At 46.8% G+C, this 25,243-nt stretch overlaps 10 protein-coding genes across 10 annotated transcripts; 3 read left to right on the top strand and 7 right to left on the bottom strand.

Moving 5' to 3' along the window:
- Window positions 1–1,474: 1,474 nt before the first annotated feature.
- FOMMEDRAFT_169136 (P-loop containing nucleoside triphosphate hydrolase protein) lies at window positions 1,475–3,201 on the bottom strand. Its single transcript, XM_007268125.1, has 3 exons — window positions 2,371–3,201; window positions 1,991–2,306; window positions 1,475–1,906 (listed from the first exon to the last, which is right to left on the bottom strand). The coding sequence occupies exons 1-3, from the start codon at window positions 2,969–2,971 to the stop codon at window positions 1,888–1,890; spliced, it is 936 nt and encodes a 311-aa protein (XP_007268187.1). The 5' UTR covers window positions 2,972–3,201; the 3' UTR covers window positions 1,475–1,887.
- A 441-nt stretch (window positions 3,202–3,642) lies between these two features.
- On the top strand, window positions 3,643–6,482 carry FOMMEDRAFT_21376 (uncharacterized protein). The gene is made up of 2 exons (XM_007268126.1): window positions 3,643–3,853; window positions 3,912–6,482. The coding sequence occupies exons 1-2, from the start codon at window positions 3,753–3,755 to the stop codon at window positions 5,929–5,931; spliced, it is 2,121 nt and encodes a 706-aa protein (XP_007268188.1). The 5' UTR covers window positions 3,643–3,752; the 3' UTR covers window positions 5,932–6,482.
- An 839-nt stretch (window positions 6,483–7,321) lies between these two features.
- Window positions 7,322–8,830, bottom strand: FOMMEDRAFT_21377 (mitochondrial carrier). Its single transcript, XM_007268127.1, has 8 exons — window positions 8,738–8,830; window positions 8,621–8,675; window positions 8,468–8,568; window positions 8,312–8,418; window positions 7,871–8,251; window positions 7,774–7,801; window positions 7,522–7,720; window positions 7,322–7,456 (listed from the first exon to the last, which is right to left on the bottom strand). The coding sequence occupies exons 1-8, from the start codon at window positions 8,806–8,808 to the stop codon at window positions 7,424–7,426; spliced, it is 975 nt and encodes a 324-aa protein (XP_007268189.1). The 5' UTR covers window positions 8,809–8,830; the 3' UTR covers window positions 7,322–7,423.
- Window positions 8,831–9,066: 236 nt separating this feature from the next.
- On the top strand, window positions 9,067–12,616 carry FOMMEDRAFT_135199 (uncharacterized protein; the record flags this gene model as incomplete). Its single annotated transcript, XM_007268128.1, has 15 exons — window positions 9,067–9,099; window positions 9,157–9,324; window positions 9,383–9,449; window positions 9,519–9,596; window positions 9,648–9,901; window positions 9,959–10,363; window positions 10,426–10,680; window positions 10,732–11,457; window positions 11,515–11,630; window positions 11,748–11,814; window positions 11,863–11,904; window positions 11,961–12,038; window positions 12,090–12,186; window positions 12,240–12,277; window positions 12,332–12,616. The coding sequence occupies 15 exons, from the start codon at window positions 9,067–9,069 to the stop codon at window positions 12,614–12,616; spliced, it is 2,709 nt and encodes a 902-aa protein (XP_007268190.1).
- Window positions 12,617–13,700: 1,084 nt separating this feature from the next.
- On the bottom strand, window positions 13,701–14,748 carry FOMMEDRAFT_29712 (kinase-like protein; the record flags this gene model as incomplete). Its single annotated transcript, XM_007268129.1, has 5 exons — window positions 13,701–13,832; window positions 13,883–14,083; window positions 14,141–14,209; window positions 14,260–14,436; window positions 14,491–14,748. 5 exons carry the CDS (start codon window positions 14,746–14,748, stop codon window positions 13,701–13,703), a joined length of 837 nt encoding a protein of 278 aa, XP_007268191.1.
- A 764-nt stretch (window positions 14,749–15,512) lies between these two features.
- FOMMEDRAFT_158031 (DHS-like NAD/FAD-binding domain-containing protein) lies at window positions 15,513–16,597 on the bottom strand (the record flags this gene model as incomplete). Its single annotated transcript, XM_007268130.1, has 4 exons — window positions 15,513–15,692; window positions 15,757–16,258; window positions 16,320–16,446; window positions 16,504–16,597. The coding sequence occupies 4 exons, from the start codon at window positions 16,595–16,597 to the stop codon at window positions 15,513–15,515; spliced, it is 903 nt and encodes a 300-aa protein (XP_007268192.1).
- A 201-nt stretch (window positions 16,598–16,798) lies between these two features.
- Window positions 16,799–19,486, bottom strand: FOMMEDRAFT_29714 (protein serine/threonine phosphatase 2C; the record flags this gene model as incomplete). Its single annotated transcript, XM_007268131.1, has 7 exons — window positions 16,799–16,920; window positions 17,054–17,540; window positions 17,827–17,874; window positions 17,908–18,248; window positions 18,308–18,436; window positions 18,534–18,914; window positions 19,126–19,486. 7 exons carry the CDS (start codon window positions 19,484–19,486, stop codon window positions 16,799–16,801), a joined length of 1,869 nt encoding a protein of 622 aa, XP_007268193.1.
- Window positions 19,487–20,109: 623 nt separating this feature from the next.
- FOMMEDRAFT_89606 (amino acid permease) lies at window positions 20,110–22,346 on the bottom strand (the record flags this gene model as incomplete). Its single annotated transcript, XM_007268132.1, has 9 exons — window positions 20,110–20,316; window positions 20,388–20,453; window positions 20,521–21,141; window positions 21,214–21,399; window positions 21,454–21,518; window positions 21,570–21,635; window positions 21,706–21,889; window positions 21,946–22,058; window positions 22,187–22,346. 9 exons carry the CDS (start codon window positions 22,344–22,346, stop codon window positions 20,110–20,112), a joined length of 1,668 nt encoding a protein of 555 aa, XP_007268194.1.
- A 95-nt stretch (window positions 22,347–22,441) lies between these two features.
- On the top strand, window positions 22,442–22,985 carry FOMMEDRAFT_141687 (uncharacterized protein; the record flags this gene model as incomplete). Its single annotated transcript, XM_007268133.1, has 2 exons — window positions 22,442–22,755; window positions 22,791–22,985. Exons 1-2 carry the CDS (start codon window positions 22,726–22,728, stop codon window positions 22,983–22,985), a joined length of 225 nt encoding a protein of 74 aa, XP_007268195.1. The 5' UTR covers window positions 22,442–22,725.
- A 492-nt stretch (window positions 22,986–23,477) lies between these two features.
- On the bottom strand, window positions 23,478–25,116 carry FOMMEDRAFT_88640 (uncharacterized protein; the record flags this gene model as incomplete). The annotated part of the gene is made up of 4 exons (XM_007268134.1): window positions 23,478–23,743; window positions 23,810–24,236; window positions 24,293–24,754; window positions 24,922–25,116. 4 exons carry the CDS (start codon window positions 25,114–25,116, stop codon window positions 23,478–23,480), a joined length of 1,350 nt encoding a protein of 449 aa, XP_007268196.1.
- Between the last annotated feature and the right edge of the window lie 127 nt (window positions 25,117–25,243).

Here is a 25,243-nt window from a genome sequence, read left to right on the forward strand (position 1 = left end):
TGAAACTGCTGCCAGGCAGGCTACTTACAGATATTAAACCTGGACAGGCATTATGCTTAAATAAAGTGTTATACAGATTGAAACAAGCAGGTAGACAATGGTACAAGAAGATTACCAAACTACTACTTAAGATCGGATTAGAACGAGCTAATTACAATCACACTGTATTTTACAAGAAACAAAATAATAAAACAATTCTTGTAACATTTATGTATGTCAACAATATTACAATTATTAGCAAAACTATTGCTATAATAACAGTATTTAAACATACATTAAGACAACACATTGTATTTACTAACAGTAACAAAATACATTAGTTACTTAGTATTGAAATAAGCTGAGATAGACTACAACAAACAATTAGCTTATAGCAAAAGTATTATATTGAAAGTATAATCAAGTGTTACTACTTTGAAAACAAAAAGGCACTACAAACACCTATTACTCCTGGAATAGATCTATCTAACAATACAAACAATACATACAATACAAACAAAAGTAATAATGAAACAATACTATACATGAATATGGTAGGATTGTTAAGATATGTTGTAGACTGTACACAGTCAGACATATCCTATATTACTGGGCAATTAGCACACTACTTACAAAAGCCCTAAATGTATTACTACAAAGTAGTGAAACATTACTTTGTGTATTTAAAATATACAACAAATTGTTGGCTTCAACTTGGAAGCACAAACACTTTAAAACTACAAGGCTATTGTGATACAGACAGATGAATGACAGAAGGACATAAAGTAATAAACAGTTATGTCTTTCAATTAGCTAAATTAACCATATCTTAGTCAAGCAAACAGTAAAACCTGGTACTACTATCTGTTTACAAAGCAGAGTTGCAAGTGCTAGTATATACTACTCAAGAAGCTATTTGGCTCAAACAATTTGCTGAAGAAGTACTGCAGACTGAATCAGCACCCATTACAATTTATTACAATAATCAAGGTGTAATAAAGACTGTAAAGTCTGACAAAATAATGTACAACACTCACACTAAACATTTTGATTTACAAAAAGACTTTGTACAATGTTACATTCAAAATGAATACATTGATGTATACTATGTTCAATCACAGAACCAATTAGCAGACATCCTTACAAAGGCTCTCCATGTCCTACAGATCAAGCATCTAAACAAACTATTAGGCATACAGTCTTAGTTCTTAATTAATGCTTGAAGGGGAGTATTAGATTGTGCTCTGGATTAGGAAATCCCCAATTGCCTTATGTAGAATTACTACACTTGGAATGTCTCAGATTATCAGACTTCACTATGTAGTATATAAGGTAGATACTCACTTGATATCTCAATTAGAGAGAGTACTTGGGGCACTCCCGCTACGCTTGTTAAAAATTTTACTATGAACAAAGAGGGATGATAGTAGATCCCTGGCAAATGTATCATTGTAGCGTACGTTGCCAATATGACAAGACAAGCGGTGCGAACAAAGGAGATCCTCAATCCATGTATTCCCGCATCTACAATGCTTCTATCAAGTTTGAGATGCACGAAGAAAGTAAGGTATGGAAGACGAAGATCGAAGAAGTAGACGAATGGAAGAGGAAGACGAGGACGAAGAGACTGATGATGGGTGATGATGATGTGCCTGAGGAGTGGAATCCGACAAGGCCGTTGTGCCATGTAGTGCTAGTTGCTACAGAGAGAACTTAGAAGAGTTGAGAAAGAGGTTGAGCTCGTTGTGTCTAGTGTGTACATGTTGAGATGTTCCTTGATTTCCTTTGATTCGTATGTTGAGACGTTCCTTTGGTTCGTATGGGAGTTTCTTGTATTCCTCTATTCCATCTATTCCATTCAATGATACTTACGTTTGAAACTCATCCACGGCTCATCAATATGACGCGCTAGTTATTATAGTCGTACCTGTAATTAAATTACAAAGGTTAGTTAATGAGGTTGGAGAACGGTTTCATTGACGTCAACGATAAAGGAACAACGACGACATACTTTCGGAAAAACGTTTCGGAATCTGTGGGGACAGAGTCAGAACCATTCACCGCGCGTCTCGCTCCACGCATCTTGCGACCATTTCGCTCGAGTTCTCGTCTATGTTCACGGTCTCCTTTGAGCCATTGGAGGGCAGTCATGTGGAGTGTTGAGCCTGAACGAGTGAATTCGCTATCGATGGTGGTAGGTAGTGCTACGAGCTCGATAAGACGAGATGGTGAAGGCCAGGGTAGAGGTTCGCCGACTATCTCGCCGAGACGCATGTGTATGATGCTTGTGGGGAAGGCGTTGAGTCCGTCGAAAATATGCGTTGCATCTGTAGATATGATTTAATTATTAGTATGGACGCATATATCAAGGAATAAATTAAGGGTACTTACAGAGGATAGTTGCTCCGCGCGACTCGCTCTCTTTCTTAAGGAACGTAAGGAGCTCATCACGTACAAGTACGTCCAAATCAACAGTGACTTCATCCAGTAACAAGACGTCCCAAGGAGCCATAAGACCCATAACAAGCTGCACTCTCCGTCGTTCACCATCCGATATCATATGCATATGCCAATCCAAATCCACATCCAATAAATCAAGCAGTCGATCTCTACGTTCAGCGTGCCGATAACCACCAACGCTATCGAGGAAATGCGACACAGCAATATCACCGCGTACGACGGGGTTCGAGGCCCATTCGGTGCCGAGGAACGTGATTCGCGCTGATGTACGCGTAAAGACGTCTGCGCCGAGTACGCGTACGATGCTTGATTTGGGTAGGAGGCGTTTACCTGCGAGGAGTTGGAGGAGCGTTGACTTGCCTGCACCGTTCGCACCGATGAGGAGCGTGCGTGAACCGCGTGGCAGAGAGAGGTTGAGGTTTGAAAGAGCGGGTTCTGCACCAGGCGAGTGCGTGAAAGTGAGATTCTCGACGTAGATTGCAGGCCCAGTGTCGGGGTCGGCTGTGTTATTGTTATTAATGTCGGAGGACATGTTTTTTGGAGGAATATCGGGATGGAGTCAGAACTCAGAACGTTGTCAGAAATTGTACGCGGGTTGGAGCAGGGACGGATTACCGGATTGGGAGCTGAGCGCTTCCATCGGTGATCGACGCGCCTACCGTTTTGATGACAATGTTGATGTAATTTCGGCAAAATATGAGGGAAATTGAGCTGTTGTTGCGCCCAGATGGTCAGGTTCGAGACGTCGTTGCAAGGCGCTTTATGAGTTGTACAGTCTTGGAATTTAGGGTTAATGCCAATAGTGAACTTTGCTAAAGAAACGTTAGAAGGAAGTGTAACTCTGGCGGCATCCGTTCATCCGCTCGCCAAACTGTTCGCTGTTTCGAACGATGCGTCTTAACGCGAACAATTACCTAGACACAGCCTGCGACGTGCCTCTTCGCTCACTGCCTTGAATCTTGCCTCTATGTTGAGGGCGGTGATTTGGCTGATGGAGGGATCAGGCGGACGGGGATCATAAGCGAGTGCCATAAACGGACTATCAACAGGGCATGCCGCGTGGCGGATTGCGGTCTGCTCTCACAGCGAGAGTCCAGGCCTCTCGTCTCATCGTCTCATCATCATCTCATCTCGTCCTCTCTTTATCCCTCATCTCCTTCCTCTCTCTCTCCCACCGTCCACCATCCTCCTCCTCCTCCATCCGCTCATTCCGCCCCGTCGCTGTCGACGAATCCTCCTGCCCTTTCGTCGACGCTGGCCGCCTGCACTCTCACCATCAATTTCACGTTCCTTGTATCTAACAATCATAAACGATGCATCTCCACGAAGGACTTCACCGCCGCTGCGTCGACTGCCCAGCTACGGCCCCTAGCTGCAACTGCGGTGTAGGTTTGCAGTGTGTAATTACATCCAGGTCCGTTAAATGTTTTTGGCCGATTTTATTCCGATTTTTTATTCATGAATTTTCACAGGAGTTGCGATGCGTGCCCGACTGCGAGCTGCGTCGAGGGTGCCGATGGCAGCACAACGAAAACGAGCAACAGCGGAGTCAGTGGTGGTGCTATTGCGGGGGCCGTTATCGGAGTACTCATTTTGTTGGGGGCTTCTATTGCCCTGTTAATTTGGTATCGCCGGCGCCAGCGCAGAGCCCAACCGTGTGAGCAGCCGCAGCACGATGTCAAGCCCGACGTTCCCGCGCGTGCCGAGGCTGTCCTCAGCCGCCCAGATCCCGTCGAGAAACCGCGCTCGCCATCACCTCAGCAACCTGATTCCGTTCGCATGTACTCTGTCATGAGCGACTCGACGATCAACCTCGACCCACAGGCGAAGAACTCGGGTCCATCCTCGCAGCAGACGGGCCTTTCGCGGCGGCCGTCCGCGCAAAGCAACCCGTTCACCGACACGCATTCTATTCAGACTGCGTCTGCCAGCACGCAGTCCACGAACGTTATCCCCATCGCGCTTGTCCCTCACGGGTCCGTGTCATCGGCACAGCACAGCCCCGTGTCGGACAACCAATCGGGCACATCGTCGACGCGGTCTTCAGTGCCAACACGCCCTGCACACTCTCCAGACCTTGGTCTACGCTTCGACCCGCTCTCGTCGGGTCTTAACCTTGAGCATGTCAACGTCTCGAAGGACTCTTTCCGTCCTCCTCATGCACCGTATGCGCAATCGCAAGCATCCGGATTTTCTGGATTCTCATCGCGCGACTCCGTCATGACGTCCGGAAGCTTTGCGTCGGACGTGCTCTACGAAGCACCGCAGATCGTTACAAATGCCGGGCGCGTCAATCTTTCGAAGGCGGAGGTTGTTTCTGTTCAAGGCACAACACCTAACACTCCGATGTCGTCAAACTCTGGCGCAACTAACCAAGGGCTGAAGCCCAGTATGGCAGCGCGAGCATCCAAGGCAATGGCTCGTTCTCCTCTTGCGCAGACTTCGTTTGGCCCAGCAGATGCAATGAGTGTGAGCGAGACTGACGCGGAGGGCCAGGAGATTGAATACCACCTACATCGGACCGATCCATTCGGCGATGAGCACACGCCACGTACTGGTAACTCAACGACTACCTTTGGAGGACACACTCCAATCCCGATTCCATCTACTGCATCGCCAGGTGGTCAATATCAGGCCAGCTCTACGGACGACCGCGAGACAGTGGATTCACCAGCTACTGGACGACCCATCAGCACACTCACGCAAGCGACGTCCATCATCGGCGCAGAGATTGGTGGCGCAACTGTCGTTCGTCTCAACTCGACAGGCAGCACAGCGGACCGTCGTTTGACGAGTGCGAAGCTCGTGACGCCAACGTCTGGTCCTCTCAATCCGCAAGACGAGCGCGTATTACAACAACAGCAAGCACAAGCGCTTGCCGCTGCTCGTGCTCGTGCTGCAGCGTCTGGCTTACCCATGCCTGGTGTCTCCTCGTCTGCAAGCAGCACAGCAAGTGGCAACGGAATGAACTTGTCACTGCATTCGCGTCGCGTGAGTGAGGCAAGCGTAATGAGTGCAGGTGCAGACTCGTTACTTGAGAGCTTCACATTCGTACCACCCTCGCCAATTTCCTCTCGTCCACCTCGTTCGCCGCTTGCTCAACAAGCACATACCATCCCTCCTGTCCCACCCTTGCCGAAGCAAGTACAGCAGGAAAAAGAGGATAACGCAGAGCACCAACCGTCTGCGAGGCAGGTGCAAGGTATGAGCAGTGCATCTACGGGGATTGAGGGGTATGATTTCAGGATTGACGAGGGACAGACGCAGGCGTCTGCGCCTTCCGACGTGAATGCGAATGGACGTGCAAATGGAGGGAGGAGTGGAGGCGTGAGTAAGCCGCCACCAAGTGCGGCGTCGAACAACTTGAATGGGAATGGGACGCTTAAAGGACGACAACGTGCGAGTTTGGACACACTTGCGTTGACTGCGGACTTGAGCGCGTTCCCGCTCAACTTTGATGAGACGAGAGGAAGCTTTGGTGTCTCGAAGTGAAGTGACTTCGTCGTCTACGTCCCTTCCTGTTGTTCTTTGATTTGGTTTTCTTGGGTCTCTCGATCTCTCTCTGTTGTCTCCTCTCGCTGATCTCCTCGCCTCGCGCCGCCATAAACTCATCCATCCTGACCCATGCAAAATGCATATACCCAACCGCTTGTGTGCAATACAATTCGTACATACAACCCGACCCAATCCAATCCAACCTTGTGCCTCGGACGGACTCTCTCGAAGCCCTCGCAAGGCACCTTCCCCATCATAACTGAAATGTGTTCTATTAGCTTCTTCCTCTGACGTGCGCAATAATTATTTGTGCTTCACACTCTCCTTTTTTATTTTCTCTTTCTTCTCTTTTGGCTTTTTTCTCTTTCTTTATTCTGAGTTCTTTCTTATTTGTGTTCTTTTTTTCTTTCGGTTTGGAAAAAGCTCGCTAGGCGGTTTTAGAATATATAACTCTTTGGTACCTACGTTAAATTTCTCTTTCTTTTGAAGGCCTCACCGGCACACCCTTTGTACCTTACTTTCACCCCTTCCCCTTTCACTTGACCAACCAAGGCATGCTTGTGCCATATTTATTTCTCTACCATCCGTATTTCGGTTCTTTTTATGTTTCCTCTGCTTTTCTTTTGGAATTGTGTTGATGGTTTGTGAGATATCCGGTTTGGTTTGACTTAAATAGTTTGTTATTTCAGACTGAATGAATGAGGTGATTTTTTGTACGTACCATGTTTTATGTTTGTTTTGGGACTAAGTGCATTTGTGGGATGTAAGTAATTGTTTCAGAACCGGATGGAGGAAGCATTTGGGTACAGTCACTGTCTTTTGTTAAGAGACCTTATACTTTGAGCAGAGTAAAGTATACAACATTAGAAGTCAGATGTATCATAAATAATTGATAGATACCAGAGTCAGATAATGAACAACCCAAATAAGTCTCAAATCTATGCAACTCCTTTACCCCATGGAATTCTTTACTGTGAAAGGTGTTGTGTGTTTTTGGTATAAGGCAATTAGTAGAAGGGAACTTGATGATGGAGATGGAGATAATGATGGAGGGCAAAAGGGTCAAGAGCTGGATAAGGATAGACATACATATGTATTAGAGGAATCCATGGATAGATAGATGGACAGACTCGGACAGAAGGAAGGATAGACAGATGGATTATCATGATGTTGATATTGATATTCTCATGTAATTTGCAAGATTCTGTCTAGAGAGTATGGACACAATAAGGGCAAACTTGTAACATTGATAAACCCCATTCAAGTTGTGAAGAGAGTAACAGGCTTGGTGGGAGGTGAAAGAGCTGTCTTGAAGTTGTCCTATTAGTCTACATAAACATCTTGATATGTTTACATTACTTGGTATCAAATGTTTATCAAGCCTAAATAGACTGAAGCAATCACTTCCTGACCTCTAATGTGTATACAAGCAGGTGACACTGTAGCCAAAGGCACTACACACGTGCTTCAAGAGTTCTAGAGCAGATAATCACACTGTTGCTACAGCTACCGTATCTAATGTCTGTGCAGAGAGACAAAGATATTTAGCGAAAAACTAAGAAGATTGAGGAGTTGTATTCAACTGACCTTTTTGACAATCTCGTATATCCGACGTTGACCAGCGAACAGAATCGCAGCAGTAAGCACACTCTGGACGAGCTTGCTGTTGATGCCCTTGTACAGTCCCGCGACGCCTTCTTCGCGGATGACGGTGAGTATTCCGTCGAGAGAAGACTTGTATCGTGCTGCGGAGGCTGAGCCGGCTTGTAGACGTGATTTAATTACGCTAAAAGAGAATTGGTTGGGTAATGTGAATGGGTAAGAGCATAAAAGGCTTACATGTATGGATAAGTTAGACTCGTGGCGACTAATATTTGTTACAATCAGTGATAGGCCTCCCAATACCAAAAGTTCGTCCGATTCATTATTGGCTCACCGAGTTTTGAAAGTGCACCAAGCCAGAAGAAGTCAAGGTCAGTTAATACAGCTACTGCTGTCTTGCTCCCAGCAGCCCTAAGCCGAGCAGTGCGTCTTTTGATGAGCAAGTTCTTCAGCTGTTCGAAGACGGTGTATTGTAGTACTGGGTTAATGACGAGTACTAGCGCGGGCCCGATTCCTCTCCAGAATTCTTGGATACCACCCTTCCGCAGAATGTGGTCTATAGTCTCTACAAATCCGAGCTTCTTGACGCTGACTTTTGAACGGTCAGACGGGGAACGATCCAAGCTTGATTGACTGGCAGATGGCGACATCGTCTGGACGCTCTGGGATGTTTGGATGACCCAGATTGGATTACTTATGATTGTAGTCGCCGAACCTGGACGATGGCGGGTTTGATCGTTATAAAGTTTGCAGAACAGGTAAGGAACCATCTTACCGGCTATGAGACCAATCAATATTGACTCCGGTGTTGATAAGGCTTTGCTTCCTGTGCGTGCCTTCAATATAATGGCGCGGCTCCGTTCGTAGAAGAAATAATAAACTCTGACGTTTCGTTTAGCATTACTTTATTCAAATTTGCAAAACTACATACCCATTTGTTATAGCAATTCCAAGTAAGCTAGAGTTGAGGCCGCTATACAGGCCTGTGATGCCTTCGCGTTTGATTATGTCGAGGACGGCTTGGTAAGTAGACTAAACAGCGTGATGTGAGAATATATTATAGGTCGTCGTGATTAAGACGCACCTTCTGCTCCTTGCTTGTCTCTACAGCTGCTCTGGTAGATAGGAAGATCAAGGGGCTGTGAACGCAGGAAGTGAAAACCTATTGGCGAAAATGTCAACTGGAACAAGATGTTCTTACTATGTCGCCGTCATTGCGACTATTCCACCGAGGGAGCCAGCCAGAGCGTGAATGAGAGAATCACTCGACATGATTGTTACTGTAGAGATGGGTGAGACAACGCAGGTGATGGTATAAGTAGAGGAGTGGTGAGGAGCATAACAGGTCTCTAATAAATCTAATGCCCGGCAGTAGAATCACGTTCAAACAGCCGACTTGCCGGCGGCACCACATGGTCGCGTGGCAATTACGTACGTCACTGACCAGCACCGAGTAAAGAAGAGGCGGCACCGCCTGCTATTGACCACCATCATCACCCGACTCATCCGTCCTATCCTGCACCTTCCACGATGGACAAGGAGGTCGCTCAGCTCGTGGAAATGGTACTCTCTTATTACTTCTAAGGGAGTTTCTTTACTAGCCTACTAACTATTGTACAGGGTGCGATAGCGGCACAAGCGCGCGCAGCGCTAAAGAAGTACAAGGACGTCATGCGCGCAGCTGAGAAGATATTCGACGGCGAGTTTGAGGATGTTATGGACGACGATGTACAAGAGCTGGGCATCGTTGAGAGGCCTACGGGACGTCCAGAGCGAGTCCGAATGATTGTAAGCACCTAGTCGCGACTTGATTGCGCATATGCTCACAGCCCCTGACGGCGTCAAGACTCCAGATGAGGATAACTCAGACGCAGAAGACGGCAGTGATATGGATCCGGATGATGGATATGAAGGTCAGTGAATAGTGAATATGCATCGTTCCACTTTAGCACTTACGAATTTGAACGGATCCTCTTAACTAGAGGACGAATACGTTGACTACGATTCGGATTACGGCGATCCTCCGGTTGCTTCCTCTGCATCTGCCGATCCATACGCGGGTACTTTAGATGAATCTCCCAATATTGAGTGCATCTCTGATTGCTCCTTAGGTATTTTCTTCTCGAAGGACCGTAAGGAAGAAGTCATAGAAGTGGAAGAGGAACCTGAAGTGGCAGTAGTTCCTGATCAGCCCGAGCCGTTGAAACTCCTGACTCAAGGACAGTGGATGAAAGGCTGTCCAGAGGGCAGCGAGCAGTCGTTCTTGTTCGGCATATATTCTGGACTCAGCGAGGGTGTATGCGCATGCCCAGAGGCTTGCGGATTTACAATTCTCCGAAAGAAAGCGAATTTCTTTGCTATCTATGTACGTCCGTGTACATCGGCTGGCTCTACTGCTAACAGATTGTTTACCTCCATCCAGCCCGATTTTTCTCAATATATTGATCACTTGAAGAAAATCGTTCAACAAAAATGCCCAAAGTGCTCTTCTACTTTTTGTTTTGCTTGTGGAGAGCGAAGCACTTCTGCAAAGGATGCGAATGGCAAAGCGACGGCCAACGATGATCCGTTGTTCCACTGCTCAAATTTGCAGGGAGTGATTCTCGGTGTCGGGCTCCTGATGCTAGAACAGATATTCGCTGAACAGATTGGAGACACAAGCTTTGCGGTAGTTCGGTCAGGAAACTCGAAGAAACGTAAGGTCACAACTCCCTCTACTCCGGCTCCTGACCCGGATGATGAGGATGATTCCTACTGTATATCTTCTACTAAAGGGAAGAAATCAAAGGCTGGTGGCATCGGTTACGCTGGTAGCAATCGTGAAGACGTAGGTGTACTCTCTTTGTAATATCACCTATCTCACCTAACTTGCTTCCTGTGCTCGTATAGCATTCCGGTCAGGCTCAGGCCTTGGCAGCTCAGAACAAGAAAGATCAAAAAATTGGGAACCTCCTGAAGAGTGTCCGAGAGTTCCTTCCGAACCAGCATAGAGGGAAAACTAGTGACTTCCTTCCGCATCCGACGACCCTTGCGCATCTGCGCCGTAGATTTAACTATGTTAGCAGCACACTGCTTCGTAACGACTCCCTTTCCGATATGTCAGACCGAAACGTCCTCTATTTTGAGTTATTCGAATGGCTTGAAGTAAGTGCAAGGACCTTCTATTTTCTCCTGTTTGCTTACGGATGGTGTCAGACTATCTCAAATCATGAATCACTGGCGAGCATGATGGCTATGCCAATAATGGTAGTATCTTCGATAAAGGCGGTAAACACAAAGAAGGTCGGTTCGCGATCCCAGATTCGTGAGCGAACGATCATCTATGAAGGCTCATCCGGCCCGCGCGAGCTCCTTGAAGCTATTGTGATTCAGGCAACCGCAGCACTGAAAGGACTTGAAGGTCCGAAGCTGTCTGATCTCACCCCGGAGGAGATGACCGAGGAGCAGAAGCGCATGACCGGAGTAGATGTCAACGGAAAGGGCAAAGAAAAGGCGCCGGCCTCTAATGGAGCTGATTCGGCTGCGCTGCTTGAGAACAAACGCTTGCTTGAATTTTGCAACCGCATTATTGCTACTGCTGCTGCCATCGACCGCAGCCTCCTTGACACGAAGGGATACGAGTTCTTGCAGAGGCTGAAAGCCTCGCTGCCGAAGGTACCAACCTCAGATAACGACAGCGCCAACGCAGCAGCTGTCCGACGAGAGCTGAATCCTGGTATGACTGATGAAGAGTTACAAACCCTCTACGTAAAATGGGCGACGCGTGTCCGCTTTGTATATTGCAACTTGACGTTGCCTGCGCCGGACGATGCGAAATTCGATGCTGATTATTCGCCATCGTTCAAGCATGCCTTTAGCCAAGACGCTCGACTGCTCTCGAACGCGGACATGCCGAAGAGGGCAGTAGCTATAGCAAAAGAGGTATGTTTTGTTTGAGCTTCACCTCAAAAGAAGCTCCAAAATAGTGACCCTCATTAGCTCGCAGTTCTTACTACGAACCTGCCAGTTGCATGGGATTCGTCTGTATTCGTTCGTGTAGACGAGGGACGGGTAGATGTAATTAAAGCCCTCATTGTTGGTCCTGAGGGAACACCGTAAGAAACTTCTTGTCATCTTTCTTCCTACATTGACATGTTAATGTAACGCAGGTATAAAAACGGATGGTACGCTTTATTGAGTACAGTCGTTGCTGCACACTGACTTTAGAGTAGCTATTTATTCGATATTTTCTTGGGTTCGAGTTACAATCAGACCCCTCCGAGCGTAAAATACATGACTGTAAGGGGATTACTGCATGTCCAGACCTTTGACTAATTCTCTGAGTAGACCAACGATGGCAAATACCGATTCAACCCGAACCTGTATAGCGTATGTCCTGTCGCGCCTCCTGTTCCCACTGTGAAATTGATTGCTTTCGTTCCTAGGACGGGAAGGTCTGTCTATCCTTACTCGGCACCTGGTCAGGGCCCAGCTGGGTATCTGGAAAGTCTACTTTGCTACAGGTATGCACGATCTTGTGCCATGTTGTCTTCATTGCTCATCGGTTGCTATAGGTCCTCATATCCATCCAGTCGATGATCCTATGTGATGAGCCGTATCTCAACGAGCCTGGTTGGGCGAGTCAGCAAGGAACACCACAATCTAAAGCATGTGAGTAGACCCATTGGCTGTAAGATTTTACATTTTATTCAAGTAACCACCAGATTCCGCCAACGTGAGACGGATGGTCGTGCACACAGCCGTAAGGTTTTTTCCTCGCGAGCTAAAACACCTTAGTGACAGATAGTCTTTCTAGATGCTCGGAAACCTTAAGAACCCTCCAGACCCATTTGCGGACGTTATTCGCACACATTTCCGCCTGAAAGCGCGTTCAATCACGGCTCAGCTTGATGAATGGCTTGCCGAAGATGATGCGAGACAAACGGCTCTCGACGGTGCTACAACCTTTTCAAAGCTGACGCAACATGTCAACAACACCGCTAGCGGCAGCGGGAATCATTTTAAGCGTGATGTCGATGAATTGAAAGCGTTGTTGGTCAAGTTGCAGACGGAGGGTGCACCGTCTTCTAGCTCTGCATAGAGATGTGCTGCACTTCTTGTTTTTGCTTGCTTTCGCTTTCCTTCAAATTTTCTCAGATTGAAGTCGATCATTCATGGGGTTGTGTGTTGAATTGAAAATGCATGTAGAATTAAAAATAAATGACGAAACATTGCAATGCATTATACAACTGCCACAAATGAAAGAAGACATAAAAAGCAATCATTTATTTGAGGTCTGTAGTAACGAGTATATAATCAAGTTAAGTAGGAAATACTGATCCACAATCACTTATCCGAGGTAACTGTAATACAGCAGTCGAAGAATGATTTCGATAATGCCTCTCCATATTACTCGACAGATTAAACCGTCGTCCACAGCCCGGATACGGACACTCGAAAGCTAATTAATTGTCCCATTGTGAAGAATTTTAAGGCCCATGAAATATGGAAATGTCATGACGGCCCACATCGGAAATATATCGATAGTCCCATTTGGTATCATTGCACCAGCAAAAGTGGAAAGATGCATTGGTGAGATTATCCAATCGGTTAATTATTTTTGAAACATGACAAGGTGAAAGTGCCGGGTGAGACGGCACGGTGACCAGAGATACGGTGGCAGTACGAAGCGTTGAGCACGAACGTAAAAATAAAACGGTGAGTCGACAAAGATGATACATTTGCCACCAAGATGGAACCGTGTTGCCATCATCCAAATCGTTAGAGGGCATAGTAAGGAGAACAAGACCAGAAATACAAATCAGCTGGCTTGTTACGAATCAGTAGAAGTAAAGGGAAATATATACATACGCTTCGGTATAGTATGAGTATTGAGATGAATCTTGAGGCTACTTGGTCGATTGAACCGTTTTCCGCAATACGGGCAAGTGAGTCTTTTACCATCAGTACTACTCTCTAGAATACCTGAGGTTGGCACAGTCTCTGCAACTGGTTTATATAAGGGCTAGAATGCATGTCACCAACAAGAAAGGACAATTAGATGAACTCTTCTGTTGATTGGGAAAAGATGTTTACCTGACATGCTTCCAAAATTTTCAGAATATCAATCATGGAAGTACGCGAAATGGGATTGAAGGTCCAGCAGCCTTTACAGATATATTGAATCATACTATTAAAGTCGTCATTGTCAAAAGTCTCCGCATTCGAAGGAAAGTTGGAAGCTTGTGGCGGCTGATTGCCTGCATTACTTGTAATTCTTTGAGCTGATTATAAGGTCGTTTGCGAGCCCACAGTTCCTTCGACGAGTTAGTCAGTATTGTATTGTATTTTAAGCTAGCTCACTTACATATACTGTCATTCCGAAAGCCCAGACGTCTGATTCCCTACTGTATTGGGTCGAGTGTACAAGTACTTCATATGCCGTGTATCGGACTGTTCCCTTTATCCCAGTACTTAAATTTGCCAGACTTCGGCTCGCATCAATCATCCGAGAACACCCAAAATCACATATGAGAGCGTCTTCGGACTCTGACACAACAATATTGTCCTGAAGACATATGTAGTTTAAGGATGCATATATGCAAAGGGCACCAGTCCTACTTACAGATTTAACATCCGAGTGAACAACGCCCCTCTCGTGCAGATAAGCAAGGCCCTTGGCAACACCAGTTATCTTAATTCGAATGTCAATTGTCATATGCAGGATCTAATGCTAACACGCACCAATTGCAACAAATTACAATCCGGCTTTGAATTGACGCATGTCCATGCTGATCCTTTCTGCATCCATTCAGAAACAAGTAATGGACATCCGGTTAATTGATCAAAAGCGTATCCTAGCAGTGGCAGAACATTGGGATGGCTTAATTTTGACCATACGTAGATCTCCTTTTCGAAAAGCTAAAACATGACCGTTAACACAGAATCAAGAGGTCGTTTCAGAAGTGTGCTCACAAGTTTGACGTCCTCCTGCATGTAGAATCGCAAGCGCTTTACAGCTACTTTGATTGTCCCACGGCTTGCAAGGTTGCATGCAGCACTACTGATATCTCCATATGCACCACATCCAATCACCTTGCCCTCGTGGAAGGCAACTTGTCCAGTTAAATCTAGGTGCTTCAGTTCTCTGAGAATCTCAGGAATCACGGTTTGCAACGTCTCTGGAATTATCCCTAGATCTGCTAGAGGGCTGTGTAGGTTTGCTGATGCCATGGAGATTAAATAGGCAAATTCAGCGACACGATTGTACTTGGATGTAGAACACAAAAGTCTATATTATTATGAGCGAATGCGACACGAACGATGATATTGATTATAATAATATAATAATTGATAGATGTTGCTAAGAGCTGGCACGTGGCGAGAACATTGACAGGCTGCCACGTGACATGCACATAAAGAGTCCAGTCTGCACACACTGCCACACAGAATTTCTTGCGGCAAGTTTAATGGCAACACAGTGTCGGGCAGCCTACAGGTCTGTTCTTCGTGAACTAGCAAAGTCGGTATGTGATATCCCTCTTTTATATACTCCCTTCATTGCTGAATGGATGGTCAGGCCATTGTTCCTCGGCCAAAACGAAATGGCGAAATAGCACGGAACTTTCGTATTGTACTGGAGGAAAGATGTTCGGTCTTGTCTTCGAAAGATGTGGAGAAGCTGCTTAGGGATATGCGTAATTCAGCGACGCTGTTGAGAGCACAGAGAAGACATAAGGTGCAATTTGTTCACTTCATTCAAAAACACTTGGTATTAACGAGGAGATTGTTTGCTTTTCTACCAGGAATTACTAGATAGATATAACCCGCTGCACGACTTGACACAAGAAGAACGCGTTCGCGCAACTGCAAATCGGGTAGGGCTAAATACACCAATAGAGGCAAAGCCCGAAGAGAACGACAAATAATTATAATGCATGGTTCTCTCAACTACGACACACTTTGTTCACAACTTTCAACTAACTAACTTCTAATGGTCATTGGCCATTCGTCAAAGATTCCTTGTCAAGCCCTAATGCCTGAGGTAAAGTTTCCTCGCAAGGACCCAAGAACAAATAGTCCGCTGCACCATCACCGTCACTTCGGTCAATATTGAAGACGGCGACCTTGCCTCCGTGTCTTTGCACATCACCCGCATAGGCAGCTGCAGGGTAGACCTGTATCAAATTTATTTAGTATCCGAGATTTCCGGAACATTAAAAGGGTAGATGGGTTACGAACTGTTGATGACGTCCCCACGACAAGGCACATATCTGCTTCTTCAACAAGCTCGTCGATGGTATCAAGATGTACTGGTCGTTCCCCAAACCAAACAACACCTGGTCGAGCTAGAGCACCACACTTCGCACAGTGAGGGAGATCTGCCTCAAGGATGGTCGGTTCGACGACTCCTTCATCTACAAGTGTTTCTGTCCCAGCAAGAGCAGGGCAAATCGGAGAGGCGACATTCCATTCAATGTGTCCACAATCTTCTGAGGTGCACTCGACGTCGTAAAGCCGGCCGTGCATTTCAAGGAGTACTGGCTGTTGTTGTGCAGTTATTAGATCCCTCTCGGATTCTGGAAGGCTTTTCAGTTTAGTGTCAAGAGCACGAGCACTCAGTCCATCAACGTTCTGTGTTATTAACGTGAAAGTCGACTTGGGCGTAATACTATACCGGAAACTTGGAATTGACAATTGTACGAGAGCGTGGTGTGCAGCGTTTGGTGACACTAAAAGAGCTCTATGCCAAAAGAAACATTCAACATTGAGATTTTGTTGGCGATCTTTGCATGTAGCCATACTTCTCTCGTCTGTAATGATAAAACTGCCATACACGCGACGGGTCACGTCTAAAAGCGCCAGGTGTTGCGAGACTAGTTGCATCGAATTTTCTCCACATGCCTCCAGCGCCTCTGAAGGTTGGGATACCTTATAATGATGATACTACATCAATAATTGGGGTACTTCAAGACAGTAATAATGTACCAGAGGCAGCAGATAGTCCAGCTCCAGCAACAGCGATGATATGTTTTGACTCTGAGAGGGCTCGTTGGAAAGCTTTCATGTCGGTTGATGGCATGGTTTGAGTTGACTGGGGGTATTATGGCGGAAGAAAGTGAGAAAGAGTCTTGCATGTAGCTCTCGACTTTGTATGTATGGATAGCGTGCGAAATTAGAGGTCACGGGAGGCTTTGACGAATCCAACGCGGAATTATATTGACACAGTCAATAAATCGTACATTAATTGTGAGGTATGCGTATACGGGCCATTCCCCTTCTTTCACTTCCAGAGCGCTCGCGTATCGGCACGAGTATTTGTTTCAGACGCGAAAAATAGCGCGTCGCGGCCTTTGAACTTGATCGTAGCTTCGAATAAGTAGACGACTACGAATGCAGCTTGACCTATACGTCTATTGTCACGTCAGTGAGCGGCTCAAGAAAATAAACTGTAGTATCACACTATTTTTTGGCTAGTCGCCTTCAGCTAAATGGGTTGTTCGTTTGTGATTCTCCACCATCTCCAAGCTCGCCTTACTTGAATCGTCTACACCAAACACCGCTGCCTTCAACCGTCGTCGAGTTACATGATCCCGGCCTTCGATCTTATCGCCCTTATCTTTATCCTGACTGCGGTTATAATCGTTAAACCACCTATTGTCTCTATTATTCACATCCGCCCCCTGCACGGTAATCAATTTCGGACGCTCCCGTTTGTTTTTGAGCTCTCCCTCTAAAATGGCCCTGCCGTCCTCAGGAAAGACGGTTGTAAATTTAGTAGCGTCCATGAATTCCCGATCTACGTAATCGGAGAGATTTTCGTGTGTGATGAAGTGTTCGGCTTGGTGGTAGATTGAGATGAGCTTTCGTTTGCGTTCTTCGTTAAGGTAGATTTGGGGAGAAGAGGAGGACGAGGGCTGAGCATTTTCGCCTAACGGAGTAGATGAAGAGAAGAACCGAGATTGCAGTGCCAATGTCTGCCTTGTTGTCAACGAAGACGTACGTGCAGCATTTTGAATTGCACACTTGAACATGGCGGTGTGTGTTTTTGTTTCTCAATGACAAGAGGTCAATTCAAGACAGTTTAGCAATTTGCCAAACATAGCATATTGTTCTCACAATCATGTGCCCGTACTAATTAGGCAAGTTTCCCTTACCGATCATGGCATCTTCAGTTCATCTTTCGACCACGACCATACAGCGTGCAAGGAATCTAAAACAAATCTATGTAGGGAAGCAACCAAGGGCGAAATATCACAAGACCTGAACAACTATAGTAACATCGTCCAGCCAGGGCCGGTCGCTACGTACTGCGATCATCTGCGAAAGCGCATTACTGTCCTCTCCTCCCAAAGATCTCTTTAAAAGACGCAATGCTAGATTGTCACTAACGTCAAATATGGCTCGCCCATCCCTAACTCCAACCTCCACGATTGAATCCACGTAATACTGTGCGTGACCTCTGGAGGGCACGCCCTCCAGCAAATCTGGAAGGCCATCCGTGCATAGAATTAGAAACTGATTCGGCACTCCTGGAACTCTACTCTTGCTGCGGTCAAGGCGCACATGCACCACATCTGCATCTGCGGATAAATACGGTGGAGTCAGTACGCGGTCTATGAGCTGCGCCCATGCTGCTCGCGAGTCGTCAACGTTCTCGGCCCCCGTGTCAAGATTAAACAGTATGCGACGCGTAAAGGCCGCTGGCTGCTTGAACGGCTGGTCTCCGAGGCCTACAATACGACATCCAGTCAGCTTCCACAGCTGCCAGGCTGTTGTCTTCTGCACTCACAGCGGAAAGGCGCAATTGTTCCAAGAATACGACCGTTCTTGATACAATCGGGCTCAGACGGGTGTTCTCGTCTAACACGGTCGACTTCTCGTGGATTGGAGCCGTTATGTACCTCAGTTAGAAGCTCACCTACCCATCTTCCTGACGGAATCCGCGAGGCAAGCACTTAAGATTTGTAGTCAATGATGACAACCGCCATATGTTCTCTTTCGCAAAAGCGACGCACCCGCTTGACAGTCGCCAAGGTTCGCGATCCACAGGTTCTCCTGTCGGGGATCCACAAGCGCCAGTAACGCTGTGGTGCCGTACATGTTCAACTGCACTTTTTTGTAGTTCGTCAAGCCGTTTCCGTAGTCGTTGATGACACTCCGGATGTAGTCATCGCTCAGCCGATCTAGCGACGCGACGCCGCCAGGGAAGAGTTTCAGCACGTCATTCGCAATGTCGCGGTCGAATGACGAAAAGGCACGTTTGAGCAGCGTAGACACGATCGTCGGGTTCTTGAGGCACGTAGGTCCCTGATCCCTCACCGCCCGTTCTAAAAACTCCTGGACGATCACGGGCAAGTGGTGTGCGACGTGCTCTACCGTGGTCTCGCCGAGATGACCTTCAATCACGGATATGACGGAAGCAAATGAAGAAAGGGAATGGAATGGAGAGAGAGGATCATTAATTTTCTTTTTCTCTTATGGTATCAAGGCACACTCGACGGAGACGCCCGCGGTCGCCCCGCCCCGCCCCACACGGAGCTAACGGCTTACTCAATTACCGCGCACACGAGTGGGGCGGCGCTCGCCACCTTGGTGTCATTTACTCACCGTCAAAGACGCCTGTGAGCGTCCATAATGCATCTCCAGCCCCTCGAATGGCGAACTGTTCTATAATGTAACGATCTTGACATCGCGCCGCGGCGCAAGGTTGGAAGCTAAGTCCGTCCGCCTTACGACCACTTGGCAAGTCTAGAACACCAGTGTACGGATGGGCTAGGTCCACAAGCGCGTCTTCCGCCGCAGAGGGGCTGAGCGGTGTGTATTCAGCGGATAAAATGGAAGTCGAAGAGCTATTTGCAGACGGAGGTGGCTCGTCATACTCGTCACTACTTTGTCGCGCTTGCATCTCACCAAGGGGTATCGGTGCACAGTAAAGAGAAAATTTCGTGAGCTGCCGTTCGAGAAACATCTTGCCTTAAGTATTTACTCGTACGTATTGAATGCCGTGCGACTAGCCCGGATCGCTACCTAGCCTATTAACGGCCTTTTTGTAAAAGGGCGTAAGGGCGTGTAAGTCGAGACACTGGATAGCCGGGTCCAGGGAAGGCTCTGCCTAAACTTCCAAGAACCGATCCAAGTGGACCTTGAGGCCAAACACGCGCTTTAGGCTGATTAAACTTTCCACGCCGGTGCCAGTCACGTCGAGTTTCCTCTTCTCGTCGTTTATTTTACGCCAGGAAGCCGGAATCAGTGTTCATACTTATGCTCCCCACATGCATCATCCATCGCGATCTGGGTATTTTAGACTTGAGGTTCTCATATCTATTTTCGAACTTTACCGCAATCGGTAAGATAGTAAGGAAACCAATGATCTTTCTTTCACGATAGACAAGAAACGGACAAAGAGTTTTAGCTCGGAACGTTCTTTCGTCTGATTGATAAGATTGTATTCGAGAAAAACGTGCATTAGCTTGAGTAGTTAGACAGATCACTTCTACACAAGACGACTTGTATGCATTACGAGAAGATTTGAGATATAGATAAGATATACATCACATCTGTTTTGGGGAGTTATTAATGTTGATGTTAGAGTCATGAGATGAGGTGAAATGTCAGTGTGATTGAGCTTACCAGCCAACCCCAGAAACGTTCTCCCCAATTGCGCGGAGGCGGGTCGTCATACGTCTCAGCCTCAATTTCCTTGATATTCGTGATGAAGTCCATCTCGTGCACCTTGAGCGGTCGGCACCTGTAGTACATCCGAGATCCAACATATAGGATTGGGAACAGCATGAAAGGCTGAGGGGAAAAGAAAAGTAACCGAAGGTCAACGTGGAAGTCTTCAGCTGAGCGCAATTGGTTATACGTACAAGATAATTTGTGACAAAACTAGCTGTGTCCCATTTGCCCTTCAGGAAGACAGACCAACCAGAGAACTAGGAGTAAAAAGTTAATTAAGCGTCCCCAAGTGGGCAGAATCAGAAGAATAAATTGGATACGTACGAAGCAAATCACAATGCAACTAATCATGGCATACCAAGCAGCATATGGATTGAGCTTGCTAGCGTACGGAAGTGTCGAGCGATCGAAACCTTGTGCCTTGAAGCCCGCATGGAAGCGGAGGTACGTGACGGTAATACCAAACCAGGTCATCAACCCGGCCACCGAAGTCATGTTCACGAACCACTGGAAAACTTTCCCAGAACCCGCTGTAACGCCCATGTACGCAAGGAACGAGAAGGCAGTACAAAACAAGATGGAAAGGAGCGGTAAACCTTTCTTCGTCACCGTTGTGAAGATCTTTGGAGCGTTGCCCGATAGCGCTAAACCGTATAGTGCGCGCGACGACGTGTACAGATCAGAAGAGGCAGCTGACCAGGCAGAGGTAAGGAGAGCGGCATTAATGACGTGAGGAAGTCCCTTAATGCCCGCTGTCTGGATAGCAATGACAAAAGGAGATTGTGCTGCTGTATTTGAGCCAAGTTTCAGATCACTGTTGTTTGATGGTACGAGCAGTCCAATGATGAAAGTGCCCCCGATGTAGAAGAGGAGAATACGGATGTAGACACGTTTAATTGCTTTGGGAAGGTTCCTACGAGGATTTTTCGCTTCACCAGCGGCAATCTTACCGGTGCGGTAAAGGTAAGAAAATTAGATTTTGTCAGGAGTATGCATGTAACGTGAAAGACGACGTACAGCGACAATCTCTGTGCCAATGAAAGAGAACGCGGCCTGAGTCATCACTGCCCACCAACCTAAGAAACGACCCTCTGAACCACCAATGTCATTGAATTGATGGAATGGACCGGGGTTTTTCCAGTAGCGAAATCCAATCCGATCATGATTTGGTCCTCCGCCAAGGTCAAGTACAATGCCAAGAATCTATTAATAGACCGACATTATTAACGGAACCAAAATTTCGCAAGGCTGACGTACGATAAGACCAGTGATCGTAATGACCTTTATTGACGCGAATATGAACTCGCATTCACCATAAACGCCTAGCTCAAGGGCTTAGAACTGCGAAACTATCATTGGAGTATTCTACTCACCAGCGCCAAACAAGTTTATTACGACAACAAGAACTAAACACATTGTGATCCAAACAGCTGGATTCACTTGGTCGGGCTGAATAACGACATCGCTTATCAGCTTCTGCTGGAGATTAGGAGATTTGACATATTGTACTAACCGTCTTCCAATACGACATCAATACCGAAGCGGCACTTAGCTCCGCTGGCAAAATAATCGTCCAATTGTACCAGTAATTCCAGCCCATAGTGAAAGACAGTGCGGGATCCACAAATCGTCCGGCGAGTTTGATATGCCCTCCGGGGATCGGCAAGTAAGCGACCATTTCACCGAGGGAGATCTACGCAACATTTGATACTGAGCTACGCGAATGCGGAGATAGTAATTCAACCCTACCATTACACTGTAGCAAATAGTGCCAACAGTGATATAACCAAGCAGAAGACCAAGGGGACCGCCATTGGCGAGAGATGTTGCTGTTCCCAAGAATAAACCAGTTCCAATGACACCTACAATTACATTAGTCAAAATCTATGACCAAATGTGGGGCCCGCCATGTGGAGACACTCACCTCCAATACTGCACACGGCAACAGGTTATCAACACGCCTGCTTCACTGAAGAAAAGAAAATTTTACTGCACCTGATCATAGCAATATGCCTGTTCTTCAACTGCCTTTTGAGGGTTGCCTCTGGCTGCACTCCAGCCTCACCATGTGCCTCTGTGGAATCGACATCATGAATTTTGCCATCGGGGCCTTCATGCTTGGCAAAGCCCTTCTCGTCTGGATAGGACATGGTGGTGGGAGGATAAGGAAAGGGGAGACGGGCGGTTGAGGAAGCGGCCAGGATTAGAGCGGCCTATATAGTTAGTGGATAGCATGATGGTTATGAATGATCTCCCTGACCATCCCGTCGCTTCTACTCATTCCCTAACCAGATCGAGATACCCCATTTTTAGAAATCAGTGATTCCCCGCTCTCCGAGCCAAGCCGTCACAAATTTTGCTTCCCAGGTGACTCGGTTCCCCACACCGTGGAAGTTTCTGTGCTGTTACTGGTTACTGGGTGGCTGACATTCAATCCGCGAATGTCGAATTGAAACGAAACATCTGCAAATTGCAGAAATATTTCCAGTGAACGATGACACCGATTTGCATATCAGTGCAGACCTGAAAATGTCACTCGTCACCCCTGGTTCAAAAAAAGTCAGTCCAGCCGTTGTTGATAAGTTGCTCGGAAGTCGGAACTTTATCTCGGTTACGGACCGCCAATTCAATTCGACGATAACCAGGTTGCGTTTCGGCTGCGTTCGTCATACACAGGTTCAACGAACTCCCCGTCATTTCCCACTCCTCCGTTGATAGCGTTCCGGACTCTAGAGAAAGCGCTTGGGTTCCTAGGCACCTGTCTGCAGCGCTCCGACGACGGGCGATAAAGTGCACCGAAGCTGAGGCCAAAACTTCTCGTGTTTCCTGACAGTCTCACGCTGGCTATTCGTTCCTGGTGAGCTAAAGAGCCGCATTGCCACAGCAATTCAAATTGTCCATTTATTTTCGCCCTGCGCACATGTAGGCGTCACTGCGGTCAAATCCCATGTGATGAGAGAGTGATGAAGAAGCATGCGGTCAATCGGATCTTTTAAAGAGGAGGAATAATAGATTCGGGTTGCATAGGATGGTAACGTGACCGCTCAAAATACCCCTCTTTGATAAATATATTTCCTGCGTGCGTTCCTCCACTAATTTGCCAATACCTTGACACTGATTCATCTGATTACCAGTGTGTAGGACCTCTTAAAGCTGAATGTTCGTTCTTTCTTTCTGGATAGGAAATTGGGGAAGTTTCTCAGGTATTTATTATCATATCCATTTCCGTGTTCTCCCGACCGCTATCCTAGTGCTGTTCGAAATGCTGGAACGGAATGGCTTTATCTCTGAGCGACGAGGAGCGGAATTTCGCGGTGGCCGTGCGTCCGACTCGTATCTACAATGTGAAATCGTTCCTGACGTCCTCGTATGAAATCCCAGCGCTGCGTGTCGTTTCTCCAGTACACGTTCTCCTCTAGCATGAATCGCAAAGATTCGTTCCGCTCTGGAACAAAATGTCTTGCGAACAATTCAATGCTGTAGTATGATTCCGGCAAGATGGGTAGCTCCCCATATACTGGCACGAAATCCGGCAAATTGGTGAATCCTAAAGGAATTCTTATCAGTATGATCTTGGTTCTCGCATAAATTAAAGAGGAGTGGTCGAACGAACCTATCGTTGCTCCAGGTCCATGTGCGAAGTCGTTTATAGGGTGCGAGTATACTTGTCCTTCGATCCCTTCCTCTTTCATCTTTCGATTACATGCTGCTAAGACTTCGTTCCCTGTTCGGCCGACTTGTAACTCCTCAAGTACAATGTCTTGCATACGATTCGCCTTCTTTAAACCCGTGAGAAGTCCGGTCGGGACGGTCCTCTCGCCCTTCGACGTACGGAGGACGTAACCTAAGTGTTGCGTGTCTGTATGCATACCCATTGCGCTGATTCCGAAGTCGACGTGCAAGACGTCGCCTTCATGAATGATTGAACTGGAGCCTGACCACCCCGGAAAAGAGGTTGGGTCTAGGACCTTGACGCGGGGCTGGTTCCATGTGGAGACGTTTTGTTCTTGCATCTTGTCGCGGAACCACCACTCCAGGTCCTATAACACAAATCGGAATTCATACTACGATAGTCTGAATAAAGAAATCAACTTACTTCTGTAGACGTCTTGTCAGGTACGACTGCTCGTTCACTAAATGCTTCTTCAAGCATCGCCCATATAGTCTCCTGCATCTTCGCAAAATACTCAATCTGTCCAGGCAACCGCCGCGAGACGAATTCAACCGCAAGCATCGGTACGTTCACAAAACGACCCGTCCAACGTTGTCCAAGCTCTTCCTCCAAGACAGCCATCTCACCTACGTGCATCCCACCTGCGAACGCAATATCACGATTCGTATTGACCATTATACGGTCTGGGTTATACGATTTGAGGATATTGCGCAACTCTGGCCATACATCTCCCGTGTTATCAATCCAGAGAAGTGGATTTGGTTGGCCAGCAAGTGAAGATGTGTTAGTATGGAATAATACAACTGTACGCCTGTGTGCCGCGAACTCCGTTGCTGACTTGATAGACCACCATATCGTGTCCTCGGCGTGCTCGCGTTGGCTCATCTAGTGTGTCCCCAGTTTCGTTGATGTTTGGCGGATCGAGATAAAAATAAAAATAAAAAGTAGTCAGGACAATAATAATAAATAAATACGAGATTTATTTGGCATGAACAGCAATATAATATTTATACTTAGTAGGGTCTCGGTTTTCGATAGATTTAAACTCTCACAAGCCAAGCATCAACGTTATATTTCTTCATTAGGTCTGGAAGAGCATCAAGGCGCTGTTGCCTCCACTCATCGAGTATCTGAGCTTGTTCGCGCAAGCCTGGTAGTGACTGGTACTTGGCTGGTTCACTTGGATGCAACTGGCCTCTCGCATGCAGAGAAACGCCGAATATGGCAAAAACGATGGACCATTTCATAACTATTGCCTCAGTGATGCCCTGAAAGACTAGGTCTATGACAGATAGTTAGATGGCAGGGCGTGAGCAAGGAAGTGTAGACCATCATGTTAATGTGTGGGAAATAGAAATACCTTGCATACATAGA

This window comes from Fomitiporia mediterranea (assembly GCF_000271605.1).
Source record: "Fomitiporia mediterranea MF3/22 unplaced genomic scaffold FOMMEscaffold_8, whole genome shotgun sequence".
Classification (NCBI taxonomy): domain Eukaryota; kingdom Fungi; phylum Basidiomycota; class Agaricomycetes; order Hymenochaetales; family Hymenochaetaceae; genus Fomitiporia; species Fomitiporia mediterranea.

Coding starts and splice junctions, on each gene's coding strand:
- FOMMEDRAFT_21377 (XM_007268127.1), bottom strand. CDS start 8,808: ATGTCGAGTGATTCTCTCATTCACGCTCTGGCTGGCTCCCTCGGTGGA. Junction 8,676..8,737: donor GTCGCAATGACGGCGACATA/GTAAGAACATCT, acceptor CTGCGTTCACAG/CCCCTTGATCTTCCTATCTA. Junction 7,721..7,773: donor AGTCTAACTTATCCATACAT/GTAAGCCTTTTA, acceptor ATTCTCTTTTAG/CGTAATTAAATCACGTCTAC.
- FOMMEDRAFT_21376 (XM_007268126.1), top strand. CDS start 3,753: ATGCATCTCCACGAAGGACTTCACCGCCGCTGCGTCGACTGCCCAGCT. Junction 3,854..3,911: donor CAGTGTGTAATTACATCCAG/GTCCGTTAAATG, acceptor GAATTTTCACAG/GAGTTGCGATGCGTGCCCGA.
- FOMMEDRAFT_169136 (XM_007268125.1), bottom strand. CDS start 2,971: ATGTCCTCCGACATTAATAACAATAACACAGCCGACCCCGACACTGGG. Junction 2,307..2,370: donor GCGCGGAGCAACTATCCTCT/GTAAGTACCCTT, acceptor TCATATCTACAG/ATGCAACGCATATTTTCGAC.